This window comes from Corapipo altera, unplaced genomic scaffold (genome assembly GCF_003945725.1).
Source record: "Corapipo altera isolate COAL_440 unplaced genomic scaffold, ASM394572v1 63, whole genome shotgun sequence".
NCBI lineage: Eukaryota > Metazoa > Chordata > Aves > Passeriformes > Pipridae > Corapipo > Corapipo altera.
Window position 1 is genome coordinate 3,256,536 of NW_020884928.1, and position 17,199 is coordinate 3,273,734.

At 34.1% G+C, this 17,199-nt stretch overlaps 1 protein-coding gene across 1 annotated transcript in view; it reads right to left on the minus strand.

Moving 5' to 3' along the window:
* The window catches only part of MALRD1 (MAM and LDL receptor class A domain containing 1), a 246,786-nt gene that overhangs the window by 181,086 nt on the left and 48,501 nt on the right, over positions 1-17,199 (minus strand). Inside the window, exons 14-17 of the mRNA XM_027658671.1 lie at positions 8,989-9,141; positions 8,731-8,836; positions 7,074-7,438; positions 5,039-5,451 (exon numbers count right to left, since the gene is read on the minus strand). Coding sequence (XP_027514472.1) covers positions 5,039-5,451; positions 7,074-7,438; positions 8,731-8,836; positions 8,989-9,141 — 1,037 coding nt within the window. The remainder of the gene's footprint in view (positions 1-5,038; positions 5,452-7,073; positions 7,439-8,730; positions 8,837-8,988; positions 9,142-17,199) is intronic.

A 17,199-nucleotide genomic window follows, 5' to 3' on the forward strand; every position in this document is an offset into this window, starting at 1 on the left:
AGAGTATCTTTCATTCTCTGTATTCAGAAAAATCACAACTGATCTTTATGCATCTTCTCTGTGACACTATTGATTAGATGTTTCTCCCTTATATCTATTCATCTCCCTTTCTAAAAGGAACACTGTTTACCTAAGTGTTCTAGAAAGGGTCAAACATTTCTACTTCTTTTTTTTTTTCCATTTTAATGTTACAAATGTAAAGGCAAATACACAATTACTTTGTGTTTTTAGTATATATATAAGAAAGAACATAAATTCTACATAACAAGTTTCCTTCTAACCACACTGTGAGTAGTAAAGATAAGTCCTAGCTGTGTGTGCTGATATGCAACTCTAACAGACTGAACCATGGTCTCCTCACGTTACTTTCCACACAGGAAAGAATACTTCTCCTTGGGACAAAAAAAGAGTTATGTGCACTCTTTACAGAGAAGTTGTGTGCAAGAAATTTGGTTAAGTTTGGTCAGCCCCATCTTCTGGAGCACACCAATGTAAGTCCAGAATTTCAATCTGATGCTTATCCATTATTGATTAGAGATGACTGAAAAATTCACACAGTTAATCAATCTACAAAGGTACTGATGCCACAAAGCCCCATTAAAAATTTCTCTGTGAGGGGCTGTGAAATGTGATACAAGATCTAGAACCTATAATTTCCATAGTTCTGATGTTTGTTGTGTAGGAAATGAGATGTTGAATTTTCTTGCTTCAAAGGTATTATAGCTAATGAGGAAGACTAGCAAGTCATTATCTTAAATTGGTACAAAGGGCATTTGGTCTACTATAACAAGTCCTCCTGTACTATTCTTGTATGAAATATAATTATCACCATTAGAAATGTATGAAAGAAAAACATTACATTTTGAAATCTCACAAATTGCCACAACAGACTCTTTTTGTTTGACACAGAACTTAAACCCATTTAAAAATAGTTTGTAAAGTAGAATTGTACCAAAAATTCCATTTACCACTAGAATTCTGAGTTTTTCATTACAGAAATGGCTAGTGGAGTGGAGGGGTTAGTCAATCCTGTCTCTTATCAGAAAAGTAATTTCCAGAAACAGCTAGAATTGCAGAAATAACTGAAGGGTGAGTTTTGTGATGCTGTTTCACTTATTACATAGCAAATCGTCAGAATCCCCAAGGAATAATCTCTATCTCATCCCACTGAGGAATGAAAAGAAAGGGACCAGAGAATGAAAAATAAAACTGCCTATGTGATCGTAACTATATAGCTGGTAGTAACTTATACACAATTTTTAGACCTTTCTGTCTCTCATTTTAAATGAACGGCAAGAGCCTGAATGCAAATGATGTGCATTCACCACATACGTGTTTAACACTAAACTGATATGTCTAAGGTATACCAAAAACCATAATACAAGAAGTACCTGGATATAACAAAAAAAAAAAAAAGAAATGCATAACAGATGCTAAAAATAGCAGATGGAGAAAGTTTGTTTGTATTTCTGTTCACAGAACACAGTGCTATTCTATATTCATAGTAAATGTATCATTCTAATTTTCAATCAATATTCCATTACTTCCTAAGCTAATACATAATTGATAAAAAGAATAAAATTGTTACAGTGAATTTTGTTGTTTACTTTTCTTAACCACTTGTAAAATAAGAAAATACAAAATACATTTTATATCTACTTATTTGAAAGTTTATTTTACTTATCAACTTTTACAAGTTAGTATTTTTCAATGAATGCTCATTATTTATTTTCTCCTGATTTTGCTCCTTATTTTCCACACTTAAATGGAGGAACTTCTACATTTGAAAGTACAAGTAAGTTGTTATATATGATACTCAGAATAAAAAAAATTTTAGTAATGATGCTAAATATAACATTAACAGTTAATCATGTACTTAAATAGTGTATTTGCATTTTTAAATTTCATAAGAGCCAACAGAAAAAACTGATCTTTATAAAATCATCAGAGAATGTCAGACTCCCTTATGCATTACTTATGTTTTGAAGTATCTAAGATCTATAATAATTTTTATTTACAGAGATAAAGATATAGATTGCAGATGAGCAACAAGTGAACAATTTCATCAGGCTAAAGGTACTTACTAATTCTTTTAATAATTTGTTTCACAATGCTGTAAAGTTGCCCTGGGTCTCTTAAGACAGACAGAGTAGGTATGTAATTTTTATCATGACTAAAAGGATTGAGATACAAAATTTTGCCATTGTTCACATATTATAATTTTCTTTTTTTGTATCCATAGAAACATGAATGATAGAGCAAGCTAAGAGAGAAATGTTTATCTAAGATGTTAAAACAGAATATTTGCACTTTCTTCTGAAACTGTTTCAGCTATTATGATTATGCTAAGATAAAAGTGAACACTATTAATCATCAATATAAGTAGGTGACCATAGACCGATTCTTATTTTACTACATTTTCAAATGGTCTTTTAAGGAAAAGACATGTAAGTAAAGTTCTCAGGGAGACGGAAATAAATGCAGATCAAGTACAGAGACAAGGACACTCAACAGTGGGGTTTTTCCATGTTGAAACAAGAATCCCATACAATAAAAAGGAATAGCTCATAAGGAATCTCTCTTAAACTTGAATTTTCCCAATAAAAAAAAAAGTATAATTCTTGCAGATTATTAAATCCTTTGTAGAGGAAGGAAAACTCTAGATCAATAAAGTTCCAAAATTTTTATAAGTACGTATATTTTGGACCATTTTTGTTACTTGTCAGTATTAGTATTTGATGGAGGTGCTTAATTTTGGCTTGGAAAACTTCATCTCTTTCATTTAAATAATTTAGCTCTAAATTTACCTTTTGCTCATCCAGCTACTCCTGTTCCACTTATTGATGTCACATTTTACACTCTACCGTAAAATATCTGACAGAACAGCAACAAATGTCAGCCATGGTTTACTGGCAGCTAGAACAAAGGTTTCTTGACAAAATTAAGATTCTGAGGCTTACTGAGAGCTGGTGTGAGCCAAGGGAGTCTGCATGTGCTGTTCCCTTTGGGTTTCTGCCAGAGGATTCAATTAAAGGGCCTGCAGTATCATATCTAAAGTTTTGAAACTTTCAAAAGAGAATCTGGCTTTTAAGAGATTTTCAAGTGCCTTTCTTTGCTGCTTTGAATTTTGGGCTGACAACTCCTCCTTTTCCTAGCAGTTAGTACGTAGGTACAATTATCTATATACTCCCAAAGCTGGCTTACTATGCTTCGCAAAATAAACTGAAAATGTGAATTTGAGGGATTTACTATTCATAGTGATTCTTTCTTGGAATGTGGTAAACAAACGACCTACTTACAAAGGGAGGAAAGAGGAAGAAGAGGTATCTCACATGTATGATTATCCCGTATATTTAGAAGAGAAAAAGAAAAAATGAAGGTCTGTTACAATGACTTAGACCATCTTTGTTCCTAGAATCTGACATTCTCTATTCACTAGGAATCTCTGAAAATCCTGAAACAGCTGATGAGACACTCTGGCTAGAAACAGAGATTATGAAACCAAGACATGTATTTTGACCAGAAAATTATTAAAAATTTCTATCTTATTTTTAGAATTTCATGAAAAAATTCCATTCTCAAGTGAACCTAAACATTTCCTTTGAAGTACTGAGGTGATCCTCAAGACTTAAAGCCTGTGGTGTGAAAGCAGTGAACCAATAACTTTATAAGGTATGGGGAATACAACAGAGTAAGTATAGAATCTACAGCTTTAAAAGTGTTACCCAGCCAGTAGACACCCCAAAACTAATTGAGAAGCTATTCTAGTCTACATCTCAGTAGAAATATATCAGAGAAAAAGTAGTAACAGTGTGAAGATCTTTCCACCATATGTCTTTATCTCTGGAAGTATCCAAACACAATACACTTAAAAGAAAGATTGGAAAGAGAAAAGAAAGATTGGAAAGACATCAGCACCTGTCAGCTTAGTAGAAATAGAGCACAGTTTACTTTCCAACATTTCTGAGTTTTGAAGGGTCGTAGGTTGTGACACAGCAAGCTCCATTATAAGATACACAATATACAATTATGAACATCAAATCTTTATCTCTTTCTTCAGAACAAACTATCAAATCTTACACCCCTCAAAAATGACTGTGAAAAAAAAAAACTACATCAAAAGAATACAAGATCTTTGAAATTCCCTGTGTGGAACTGGGCAAGTACAACAGAAACCCCTACATCTCTAAATCATGAAAAATATTTTCGGTTACTGAATAGACCTTCCTAACCCTCAGGAAGTCAAACATGGGAAGGAAGGAAGGAAGGAAGGAATGGGTTTTGTTACCATTATGTTTATACACCTTTACATTCCTACAAAAAGACTCGGAAAATGGAAGATGTTTATTTCTACAATACGGGGAAGGTGGGGTGGGGTGGGGGGTGTTAAGTAATTCTGTGACCAGTTGACAATCAGGTGAACTAATCCTCTAGTAACCCTGCAGAATATCCCAACCAAACTAAACAGATCATATATAGTGAAAGGTAAATAATATTTAAAATATTTAAAAGGTGAGACAATAAGTAAAGATTTATAGAATGAACTTACTCTAATCATATTTTTCTCCAAATTATATTTGATTGTTAGTCTAGCTTAGCAGCCAATTTTGAATGATATCTTTTCTGGCATTATATAATTAAAGATTAATTTTTAACTCTGGAAAAGTAAGACAGAGCAGAGGATATTCCTTTTAACAGTCTTTACATTAATGAATCAAAATTTTTGCCAAGATGTTTTGTATTAGATTTTGATAAACTTTTTTCCTGAGATACTTGAAAAACAAAAATACTATCTACTTTAAATAACACATATTCCTGTTCAAAACATTACAATTAAGTGCTTTAGGGGGGAAAGTTAATGCAACACCACCAACAAAATTATTTTACGTATTTCCTCAAAAAACCCTACAATTGTATTTCAAAGCAAAAAAAAAAAATTGATCAGTTACAAATAGCTTTGAGATTGCCCATTCATTCATATACTCTCAGTGTTTTACTATGTAGCAAATAAGCACTTCACAACCTAGAATCATCATACCTGAAATGGTTTAGAACTCCTGATGTGGAGTGTTTGTCTGATCCATCTATTTTCTTGATTTCCAAACTTGTACCACAATGGCCATCCCCTAGTATTACTCATAGTTCTTTGGAAGACTGACAGCTTGTAAACTTGTTTTCCAAACATGTGATAATGAAAGCGGAAAACACAGGTTCCATTGTCAGAAGGGTTGAAGAGAGGACTAAGCAAAATTGCTTTATCTTGGAATTGGCGTGGCCCAGAGGATTCCATGTAAATGTAGTGTCCCCTGACTGTGCCTGTTGTGTGATCCTTTAAAGGACCTGTATTAACCGTGGGGGTTGGACCTTGTATTCTGATCCAGTCAAAGTCATCCTTTACACTCTGCTCCCAATTGCACAGCCCATTTTCAAAGTTACACTGTAGGTCAGGATCTGAAATGTAAACAGAACAGATTGTAAAAAGACCCCAAAAATCAAGGGGGATAATGCATTAATTAATATACTTTTTATCTTTGCAAAAAACCCTTTCAAATTTATAGAAAAAGCCCATATCTTCTCTTTGAAAACATTCTTGTCTGAAGGATAAAATATACATTTGTCTGTACATGAAGGAATTACCTTTTCTTTCAATACATATCTGTCAAACTTTACATAATTTATTGAATAAACTGAACTGTGAAAAACATTGTATTATCCATGCTATTAATTTCATGTATTATTACAATTAAATAATGCAAAGTTCTTTAACTGAAACTGAAGTGAGTAAAGGAGTTAAAACTGAGGTTAATTGAATGAAATAAACCACAGGATACGGTCTTGTAGGTATGTGTAATAAGTGATCTGATATATTTTTGCATGACAGATGTAGTCCTAAAAATGGGTTGTTGTGGTTTAGATCTTTATTATCCTCAATAATAGTAGCACAATAGCGTTATCAAAGCTAAATTCAAGAGAGGCCTTTATAAAACAACTGCACTTTTTTATTTGACACCAAAGCAAAATATTGATCAGCGCAATTACTTCTAATGTAAAACAATAAAATGTGTTAGGGGTGGTGAACTTGCACTCCAACTTTGCATGTGCTCTTCAGAAACAGTAACTGAAACTATAGCCAATTCTTTTTTTTTTTTTTTTTTAATTAAGCTGTTATCTTTAATGATGCTTAAAACTGCAACTCGTATCTTACTGTGGACCTCAAAATGGGTTATAAAGAAGACAGACATTACACAAGGGGGAAAACTGAGATAGGAAAGCCTTCACTTTCTTTTGAATTCAGGGCAGTTTTAATTTAATAGTTGGCAAATATCACTGCAGACTGATAACCCCTCAAGCACGTAAGGTATCTCACGTTTCTCAAACTGATTGTGATTTGCATAATTTAGTTACCTTAGGATGTGATAAAGCAACTGCTAGTTAATTTTATTTTATATTAAAGTTCTTGAGTTCTTAAAATTGATGAATGCATGCTTCAGGGAGAAAACCATCAACAGCACCCTTCAGCACTGGAAGGTGAGTGTCAAAAATGTGAATGACTCATGGCTTTCTTTGGTACTTACAAGTTCTTTCCTTGAAAGGGATAATTATGTCCAGCATGACTGCTATCTTTAGTACAGATATTTAAGCACTTCTTTGATAGTAACAGTATAGGTCATAAGAAAAGATAGGACATACACTCCTCTCAGTCCATCAGTATGTCTTACACTGTACTTCCATCAGTATAATCAAAGATAGCATGTTGACCTAAATCAAGTGGCAGACTGCAAATCCTGTCTTTTAAAATAACTTTGTAGTGTGTGTTTGTGTTTTACATGAGTTAAAGAAATATAACTGGTTTGGATGAAGGAGATTGAATCGCATTTACCCTCAGTTGTAACTCTTCATACGCATTTAGGTTTAAAATTATCATTCTGTTTAATCAATAACTATATTCAGTGGAATCATCACTGGCTATGACATTGACAGGTTCTAACAATTCTGTGTTTTTTCACTCAAGGGTTGAACTGGTAAGTAAATTTTTGTGTGATGTAAAGTAAGCAGTAATGGAAAGTACTTACTACAGTCGTCTTCATCTGATCCATCCCCACAGTCATCCACAAGATCACAGACCAACAAACTGTCAATGCATGCTTTTGTGTCTCTGCACCAGAAGTGATTTGGACCTTCACAGCTTAGTGCTGGAGGTGAGAGAGCACAGTTTTCAAACCTAATATCATCAATTGCTGAGACACCGTCATAAAAACCCAGACTGATTTTATCAAGTGAAAATTGGAAAGCATGTGGAAGTCGTCCAAGCTGAATGACTGCCTTCAACCATTGACTTCCCTCGTTGTAATATGTCCTCCAAAGGACAGTAGGTTTCAGTCCATCTACAAGCAATTGGAGCTCTGCTGCCCCAACTGACTGTCCATAGTTGTAATACCTAAAACGATAAAAAAAGAATGTTAAATGGGCAAATTATGAAAATGGACCACTTCAGGTAAAGTAGATACAGTATATTTTCTGTTATATCTCTATGACACATGGGAAGTCCCTAGTGCCTATTACAAGTTTACTTGTAATTCAATGCATTTTCTGAATGATGGTAGGATAGGCTGCTATATCAGTCTGGGCCTCATTTCAAGAACTGAAGATTTTGAAAGGAGAAATATGCTTCATTAAATTAAACCCCATAAGTGAAGAGACACATTTGCTTTCATATTAAACAACAAACACTCAGATGCATAACATTTTTTTTATAAATTTAATTCAGTACATAATTGTAAATTTTCAAAAAGGAAAAGCAGAATACTTACTGAATGCAGAAGTATACCTTGTATCTATATTACTTATGGTTAACATGTTGCCTTTTACAGCATTTTTGGAGGATCTCAAAGCATTTAAAAAAATAAATACTTAGACTGGCAATTGTACAAAACTGGAAGCAGAATCAGAAATACAACCAACAACTTGAAATTTCCAAACCTATACTCCAACTTCAAGTCATGAACCTTGAACAAAAAGACATTTCCTCTTCCTGTGGCAGAAGTATTTGATACTACTGAGACAAACCGTACTTAATAACATCAAGGTCAGGTCAAACATTTATTTAAACAGTAGTATCAATTTGACCTTAGTAAACAAATCATCACAAATTTTTCTGCCTATCTTTGAAAAGATTGCAAAAAGTCTGAAACAAGACAATAATTGAAAGTGTTTCTTTGGGTTTGGTTGTTGATTTTTTTTTAATGAGTTTTGGGGGGTTTTGTTTGGGTTTTTTTTTATCTGTGTATATAAAAAAAAAAAATTGAAAGCCAAACACCTATTCTCATGCTGGAGCTTTTGCTTAAAGATGATGAAATCTAATTTTGGATACTGCAGGTGACTCAAGGACCTACTAGATTTTTCAGTCCTTTCCTGTTCTTGAATAAAATTTCACATGTTCAAATTTATTTACCAAAGAATTATTAGCAAAAAGACTGTGGTATTTGTCCATGTATATGCAGACATGAGCCTTTACTATAACTTTGCCAAGAGCCTGACAATAAAGTCATCTCTTGTTTCAATTCTGTTCTCCAAGTGCTTCTGCTTATGTCTGCATCTATATGACTATAGAATAAAATGAAACAAATACTTCAGAGGAAGGTGCATCTATTGCAAACTATAACCTCAATTTCAGTTCAAGAGAAGAAATGTAAGATGATCCAGGAATTTTATATCTAAATTATTTCATACCAAAAGGACAGTGTGCAATTTGCTCCAGTTTGCCTGAACTTTGGGCTTCGTAGCCGAGCTATTTGTGAAATGCTGGTGCTGTTCTTCAGAATGAACATAAAATGACCTAGTAAAATAAAACAGAAAACACCTTTTGAGGCTGAAGAAATAAAGGGTTTCTAAAAGCTTTTAAAACATTCATGGTTTCCACTTAAAATCTGGTTACAGAAGAGGTTTACCCATTCCATTTCTCTGTTTTCTAGGCCTGGCTTTTCTTACCTTCAGACTTGTTGTAGGTGTGATCCCGTGGAGGAGCTTGCTTCTGAAACACAGGTGGAAGAGCACTACTGGAACTTCTCACCCAATCAAATTCATCTGTGTTTACAGTTTCAACCCAGCCACAGCTCTCTCTTTCAAAGTCACATACAGCAGCTGAAATGAAGAGACATTTTATTTCTCTATCTGACATTACCAAACAAGTTTTTCCAGTATGAAAATGAAAATAAAATGTTTTAATACTTCAACAATATTCTAGAAATACATCCAAGAAAGGGGCATGGAGAGGCAGAGTATGGCTTCATACCAGAGATGAGGTATTTGTTTAATAACAGCTGAGTAAAACCACAGTCGCACAGGAGCAACCAAGCCAACGTTATCTGCAATGTGTTCAAGAAAACAACTCCTTGTCTCTTAAGGTGCTGCAGCCAAAGCACTCAGAGGAGGTGAAAAAGTGCTGAGAACAGGCCTCACAATCCTCATGCTACAGAGCAAGAGCATAGGGTACAGAAAGCAGTAACAAACATTCTACAAGATCTTTTAGGGAACTGATAATGGAACTAGAAATCAAACACCTGATTTCCTGAATGTCAGCAAGTATGCTAATGACAACAAAACCCTTCCTCTATTTGTAATAGGAATTAAGTTAAGCATCAGGCACTACTGAAACACTGTGATATTGGTAATCCCTGAATCAAAAACTCTGCAGTGAAAAAGATCTGAAAAACATATTGAGGTGCATTCTTCAATTCTTCACTTCAAAGAGCAGTGGTATTTTAGAAAATATGTATATTCCAAACAAAGGAAAGAAAGGAGTGGAAGGGTGTCATGTATGAATGAATATAAATTGAAAAATAATGATTATGTTATAATGAAAAAACATAGAATTATAGAATGGTTTGAGTTGAAAGAGACCTTCCACTAGACCAGGTTGCTCAAGCCCCATCCAACCTGACCTTGAACACTTTTGTGGATGGGACATCCACAACTTCTCTGGACAACCTGTTTCAGTGCCTCATCACCCTCACAGTAAAGAATTTCTTCCATACATCAGGTTTTCCTCTTCTTCATTTTATAAGAAATCCTCATAAAATCATAAAATTATATTTTCAAATCCTGCAATTATAAGAGGCTTTTAATGGAAGACATTAAGAAAATTATTTAAAGATTTTTAATCAATAATTTATCAATCACATACACAGAATAAATAAAACAAATATTCAGGCATGACTGTCATAATTCTATCATTATTTTATAACTCTCATCACAACTTTCAGTGGTCATATTATGGTATAAACTATTCATATTTCAGAATCATATGAAGTCTCTTGGGGAATAGGATTATATCAGTGTTTATTTACGGAAGATATGGGAGGATTTTTTATTAGTTTCTTTTTGTTTTGTTTTGTTTTGTTTTCCTCTTTAGCAACTGTATCGCATCGTTATATGTAATTTTTTAGAAAGAATAAAAAATTAATAATGAGGTAAATTAGTATTATTGTTGTCTATGGCTTCTAAAAAGGAAAGGTTTTGTAGATTATTAAGCAAAGCACATAGAAATCCACAGTTAGCTTAAAAAAATCATTCCACAAATATGAAAGAGCAAATAATGTTTAAGAGATCAAAGAAAATATAATTTTGCTACACGTATACTGTATGTGGGTCAGAAATGTCAACAATAAAATGATGTAGACCAAATGTGACTAAAACGCAGAAGGAAGAAATTTTTTGACAGAATTTTTTGATAGAATAAAATGAAGACAAAATATACCTACAAATATTCAAGGACCTAGACATGAGAGAAATGACTGAAAATCCCCTGACAGAACAAAACGATAAGAGAATATGGAGAGCTATTTTTGATTTGCTTTTTGCTCGATAGAAGAAACCGTTCCATATTCCCAGCAGAACAGCAACAAAGAATATGACAGACCTTGGACACAGATGGTTACACCAAATGAGGCAAATAAACAAGATAAAACTGTTAAGTCTGAGCCGAGACTTCTTGCATCTGTAAGTTGTAACACAGACAAAACATAAAAGAAAGGGTGCACCAGACCATTTAGTTTAAGCATGGATGAATACACTGAGATAAAATAACCCTGAAACTTTCAACTGAATCTCAGACCAGCTATTTAACAGCTAGGGAAAATACAAGAATAGAGCAAGTTGGTAGAGCCTGGGTGAAATGCACTTGGATATTGATGGTTGATAACACTTCAATCACCTAATTGTCTTGTCCCATAACTTCTTTGACTGGTAGTTCCATTTTGGACAGATTGTCCAGAAAAAAAGGCTGTTGCTTGGATACTTCTTTCACAGTAAACTTTGGATAGCTTCTTTCACAGTAAACTCACAAACTAATCTACCTTCTCTCCTAATACTTTAGTTTTTGCTTTTTTTCTATTTTTTTACATATTCTCTTATACTCTAACCATCACATGACCCTATGGACTCTACCTGGCTGTCTTCTTTCATGTGTTTGATGAATTTATATTTAGTGTTTCTTAAACTTCGTCTCATCTTATTACTGTTTTTGCACTTAATCTATCAAACTTTGTAATATTTTCTTTTTCTTTTAGACAATACTTCACCTATCTTATGCTTCTAACTTCTAGTGGTATACATGCCATCTGTAGGGATGCATTTTTCTTTGCTGCCCCATTTAGCCTCTTTTTTAACAAGCTCCCTCAATAATCACAAAGGAATCAGAGAGATACTGGGATAGCATTAAAGAGTGGTTGGCTTTGTTGATGCTTTGAGAAATGCCTTTACATCTTCAGCAGACTTAGTTTTCTCTGAGTTGACTCGTTACCACGAGACTCCAGATTTCTTCTGATTTTGGGCTCTTATGCAAAGTGCTGTGTCCTTTTCTGTTTGGGGGAGCTTTACTCAGAGGCCTTCTCAAATCAGGTATTCATCTTCTCTGTAAGCTGAATGATGATTAACAGGAATTTAACAAACAGTCCTGCTGAAAACAATACCTTAAAAATAAATGTTTAAGATGTTTGCACTTGTTTAAGACTGGAAGTTCATCAATATCTACGATCTGAAAAATCTCTCCTTGTCTCTCAGCCCATGTAAGTCTATACAGCAGGTACCATAAAAAAAATTCCAGGTGAAGAGATATCATGACAATTACTGGCTTACAACTTTTTTTTTTTTTGCTTAAAAGCTATTTTAAAAGGCTTTAATATGCTAATAAGCTTTAAACTATTTTTAATCAGTAATTGTAAAATAAATTTAGGAACTTATCACTAGATGGCATGAAGGAAACTATCATCAAATCTAGGAACCAAAACAAGTTTAATTCTGGACATACTCACCCTAAAAAGTTATTTTAACTCCCTTTATAATATAAACACACTGAAAAGTGTTACGTCTGCCTTCTCATATTTATGTTTTCTATCCCAGTGACCATTTAATAATTTCTTGATATACACTCAGTCAAATAAGACTGTACTTTGTAGGGCATTTAGTGTATTTTCTACAGTGAAAAACTGAATAGAGGTCAATCAAAAAATTATTGCAAAAGTTCATCATCAAGAAACAATGCTAGCTGGGAAAAAAACCCAAACAACAAAAAAGTGAAAAAGCAAGTCACTATTTGAAGCTCAAATAAATTGGATCCTCCTTCACTTTCGATCTCCCCATATTATCTGCTATCATTTTGAAAAGACAACAACAACAACAACAAAACAACCAAAACACCCACACTTAAAAGTTTAGGGCAAACAGGTCTCCTCTACGGATGGTTCTACAGAGGAAATAAAACACTCCAGACATTTTCTTTTGCTAATTTCTGTTGGGAAATCCATTTCAATAACCATGAAATTGTAACAGACCTATTTGTGATTTCAGTCATGTGGGCTTTTTACTAACAGACAAACATATCTTGTACATAACACTGAGGTATATATCTCTTCTGAAAAGAGAAATAGCTCTGTGTATAAGACAGGCAAAATATGCAGAGTAAAAAGATTTTGTTATAAATACACATAGTCATTTCACTGTGCACCTACATTTTTAAAAACTAACTGAACTACTGCCTCCTAACTTAGCTGTAGGAGTTGCAAAGATTAAGATTTTTACAGGGAGAAATAAAATTCTGTAAAAATTCTATGCAACTGAAAGGAAAGGTCCTGGTTTTCCTGAACTATACAAAAATAAAATCCAATGGTCACTATTCAGACCACCTTTTTATTCTCCCTGTTTTCTCTGCCACTGAAGCTCATGCAATATTTGTTGTCACAGTGCATAATTTGCAAAGAACTAAATAGGATGAAGTATACAATGAGATATATTTTTTGCCCAAAAATACTATGTATATATTTGCTGAAAGAAGTAGAAAAGTTAGACTCATGCCTTCTGCATTCCTAGACATTCTGAAAATGTGTGGTCTCTGTGAGAAAAATGCCTTTGCTCTTTCCTCCATGCTCTTCCTTTCCACAACCTGTTTCCCCTTTTACCTATGCCACAGCTGTTCTTCTCTGACCCCTTCTCAATCCTAGTATCACTGTGGCTGAGAATAAGCCCATGGCAGAACAGGTACATCCTGATGTGTCTGCGGCCATGGCAAATTATTTCATATTTGTTTTATATATAAACCCATATAATTATTCCTGATAATCCACACCGTAAGTAGACAGAGGAAAAGAAAAAAACCAAAACACAAAAGACAGAGTGTAAGGGAAAAATAAGCAAAGGTCAGACAGAATATCAAGAATACACTCATGTTACCAGATTACTTTCCAACATGATCTTATTCCTATTCCATCATCATCGTTCTTTGGTTGGAAAAATGAGCATTTAGACTTCACTAAATGCATAGGATGTAGACCACAGAAATCATGCTGTACATTCATCTTCCGGAGCACAAAGACACAATGCGATAGGTATAGTGGGTCACTGCTGTAAAACTGCAGTTTGAAAAAGGCTGTTGCTTTTTATTTCTCCTTTAATGCATAGAAGTCATGTATAATAGCTTTATGACCATAGTAAATTCTTCATCTGTAGAAGAAAAGCTGGGTACCCTAGTCAAAGGTAACAGCACTCAAAAAAACCCAACATTCAATGTCTTTGGGTCCAGGACATGCATTTTTGTAAAATGCAACTGAGAAACCTGGAAGAAAGAATAATCTCATCTCCTTTCAGTATCAAGAACATGAATGTGGTTCTAAGGCCAAAGGATCAAAGTAGAGAATACAAATTCACTTAAAGCCTTGTATATGAAGAAAAGTAACAGAAAGTTTCTTGCAAAAACTCTGAGCTCAGAAATCTACTTTTAGGTAAAAAAGACAGTCCAAGAAGTGGAAATCTTCAGCTGAATTCTTTCAGGCCTGACGGAAAAGAGCAACCCATTTGAGGGGTAGTGAAAAACAAGAGATGTCTTGAAGAATTGATGTTGTGAGATAAGAAAATTGTCTGGAGACCCTGCTTATCAATGGACTTAGAGGATCCAGGTATCTAAGGAAATCATCTTGCTGGAATTTAAGATAAGAGGATTTAATTTAAATATATTTTGAAAGACCCATGTAATATTCTTGCCTGGATCTCATACAAAGAAGGAAAACATCAAGAAGGTTAAGATGCATACAATCATTATTAGGTTGAACATCATGGAAAAAAAATGTGAATATTGATGAAAAGAACAATGTAGTCATTAAAGGTGAAGTAAAAGAAAAATCTGTGCTTAGCCAAGTTCAGAAATTAGGAAAAATTTCTGAGAAAAATGAAATGCTTGCATCCAATTGGAAGAATATACATAACAAATATAGAAAGTAATGGTGTGCTACACAAGCATGAAAATGACGAGATAACATTTGGGAAGAATTATGAGAGCTGTTATAAGAGTGCTGTACACTACCAGAATAATATGCTGAAAGGTAAGTTTATTGCTTGGAAATGGTCAACTTGCCAAACTACTTGCATGGCCCTTTGTGTGCCTAGATTCTGCTTCTCACTTTACGAGCTGTAGTGCTAGCACACACTGAGCCAGCTCAGCAATAACAATGATTTATAAGTCAGCAACATATTTAGAGCAAAGATCACCATAAATATAAAGGCTCCAAAGTTTAACTTTTAACATGGCATTGTTAATGTATTGTCTGGACAACCGAGACTTCGGTATAATAAAGGCTTCTTCAGTCATGTAATTAGAGGAAAAAGAAAGAGAAAATCAGTTGCCACATAGGCAACTTGCAATTAAAGTTAGTCTAGGACTGGTTAAACACCAACTGGACATTTGTCTTCACCTTTAGGTACAATGATGAAATGAAAACACAGGCTGAATAGCTAAAAGGAAATATAAATGGCAAAAAACCCCAGTAGATCCTAATTTTCATGATTAAAAGCTACCAGTTCACTGCTATCCCAGAGCAGTGAAAGTTGCATGTGACTAAATCTATTTAGAATGTTTTTAATTAAACTATTGATTTGGAAGAGTTATTATTTTGACAGAGAACAAATACCCAGTATCAGAGTTTAAAAAGGGTAATGTGAGAGCAATCCAGACTATCATACCCAATGCTGCATAAGATGTGTAACCATATTTTGAAGTTAAGTAGAAAAAAACATGAAGTAAGTCAAACAGCAATTGAGTGTCGTAAGAGTTTTAATATGAGTAACACAGACAGGGAGGGAGTAAAGAACTCCTCTCGGTAGTGCCCAGAGAAACAAGAAGAACCAACGGGGACTTGTGGTTGTACTGAAAGGGTGATCAAACACTGGAACAGGGTGCCCCAAGTGGCTGTGTAGTCTCCATCCTCATAGATATTCAGAACCTAAATGTTGTATAAGGTTCTGGGCATCCTCATCTACTTTGAGCAGGGTGGGGTTTAACTAGATGATCTTCAGGTATCCCTTCCAAGCTCAACTATGCCATGGTCACATCAGAATTTTCTTTATTCTGGCCCACAAGAGGAAAGATATTCTGCTTAGTAAACATTTAATATTTACTTCTGGCTTTAACTAGTCAAACAGCTGTCTAATAAAACAAAATGCAGTTTCATATCTTAAAGGTCTGTATATTTTGGATATCAATCTTTCTAAACACCTACAACGCTCAACATGAGTGCTCTATCCAAGAAAGATAGAATACTAAAACTGTAGAGAAATTGCATTAATACAAATAGAAGCTGTAATTATTTCTTTTAACTGCTAATAGTCAAATAGATTTTTGTTTAACTGAGCAACAGGTCTCAAATATCCTAATAAAAACTATATAATTTGTGAATTTGGATTTTATTAGCATCTGTGAAGAAGGTTTTGCTTTGTCATGCATAACACAGCACAGAAAATAATTGGAGGATCTTGTCTACAATATTTCTGTTATTTGTGTGAAAACCATCATGCTGTATTTTTTAAAGGAAGCTTGTATTAAATAGTGCCCATGGCAACTCCCTTTGAAAATGCATCATGACTTTTATAGCAAAGTTGATAGTTCAAAGCAAGAGACTCATTTTCAAAGATATGACTATGATTTCTTATGCAGAGCAGGCAACTGAATGAATCAAAAAGACTTGTGAAGCTACATGTTAGAGACTCTGAAACATTTCCAAGCTCCCTGCTGACTGTACAGTGGAGAGAGACTCTGACATGCATCACCTCCCTCTACTTTCCTACTTGTTTGTTTCCATGCAGAGAAAGCCTATGAAACCTTGACAAGAGTATAGCACATCCAAAAAGAAAATGCTGACTCAGCTTAAATAATATCTGTGAGCATGTTTCTGGTGTTGGTGACAGCTGTGGTATCTTCACATCATGATTTGAACATACAAGACATACAACATAAAATTTGAATGCCAGGCTGTGACCACTGCATTAGCATTTTAAAATAAAATACTGTCTGTTAAGCAGTAAATTCTGTCAAAAAATTAAAAACTTTTTTCTGGTTTTAATACTAGGAGGGAAGTAGTTGCTACAGAAAATGAGAGGAAAAATTCACAGAACAGAATCAAAGTGAAGTAACTATTTCTCAAGAGCTTTTACTTTTAATTAAATTGCAAGATTTATGAGGTCATGAAAGCATTGCAAATAGGACGAACAAACACAGTCACAGGAGCTTAACAACAATAGATTTTTAAATTTTCACTTACGGCACTTGGCTTCATCCTGGCTATTTGAACAGTCAGGCGTAAAATCACAAAATTTGTCAGATGAAATACATTGTTCATCCCCACACGAAAAAAATTCCGGTGGACAGTAAAAAGATGA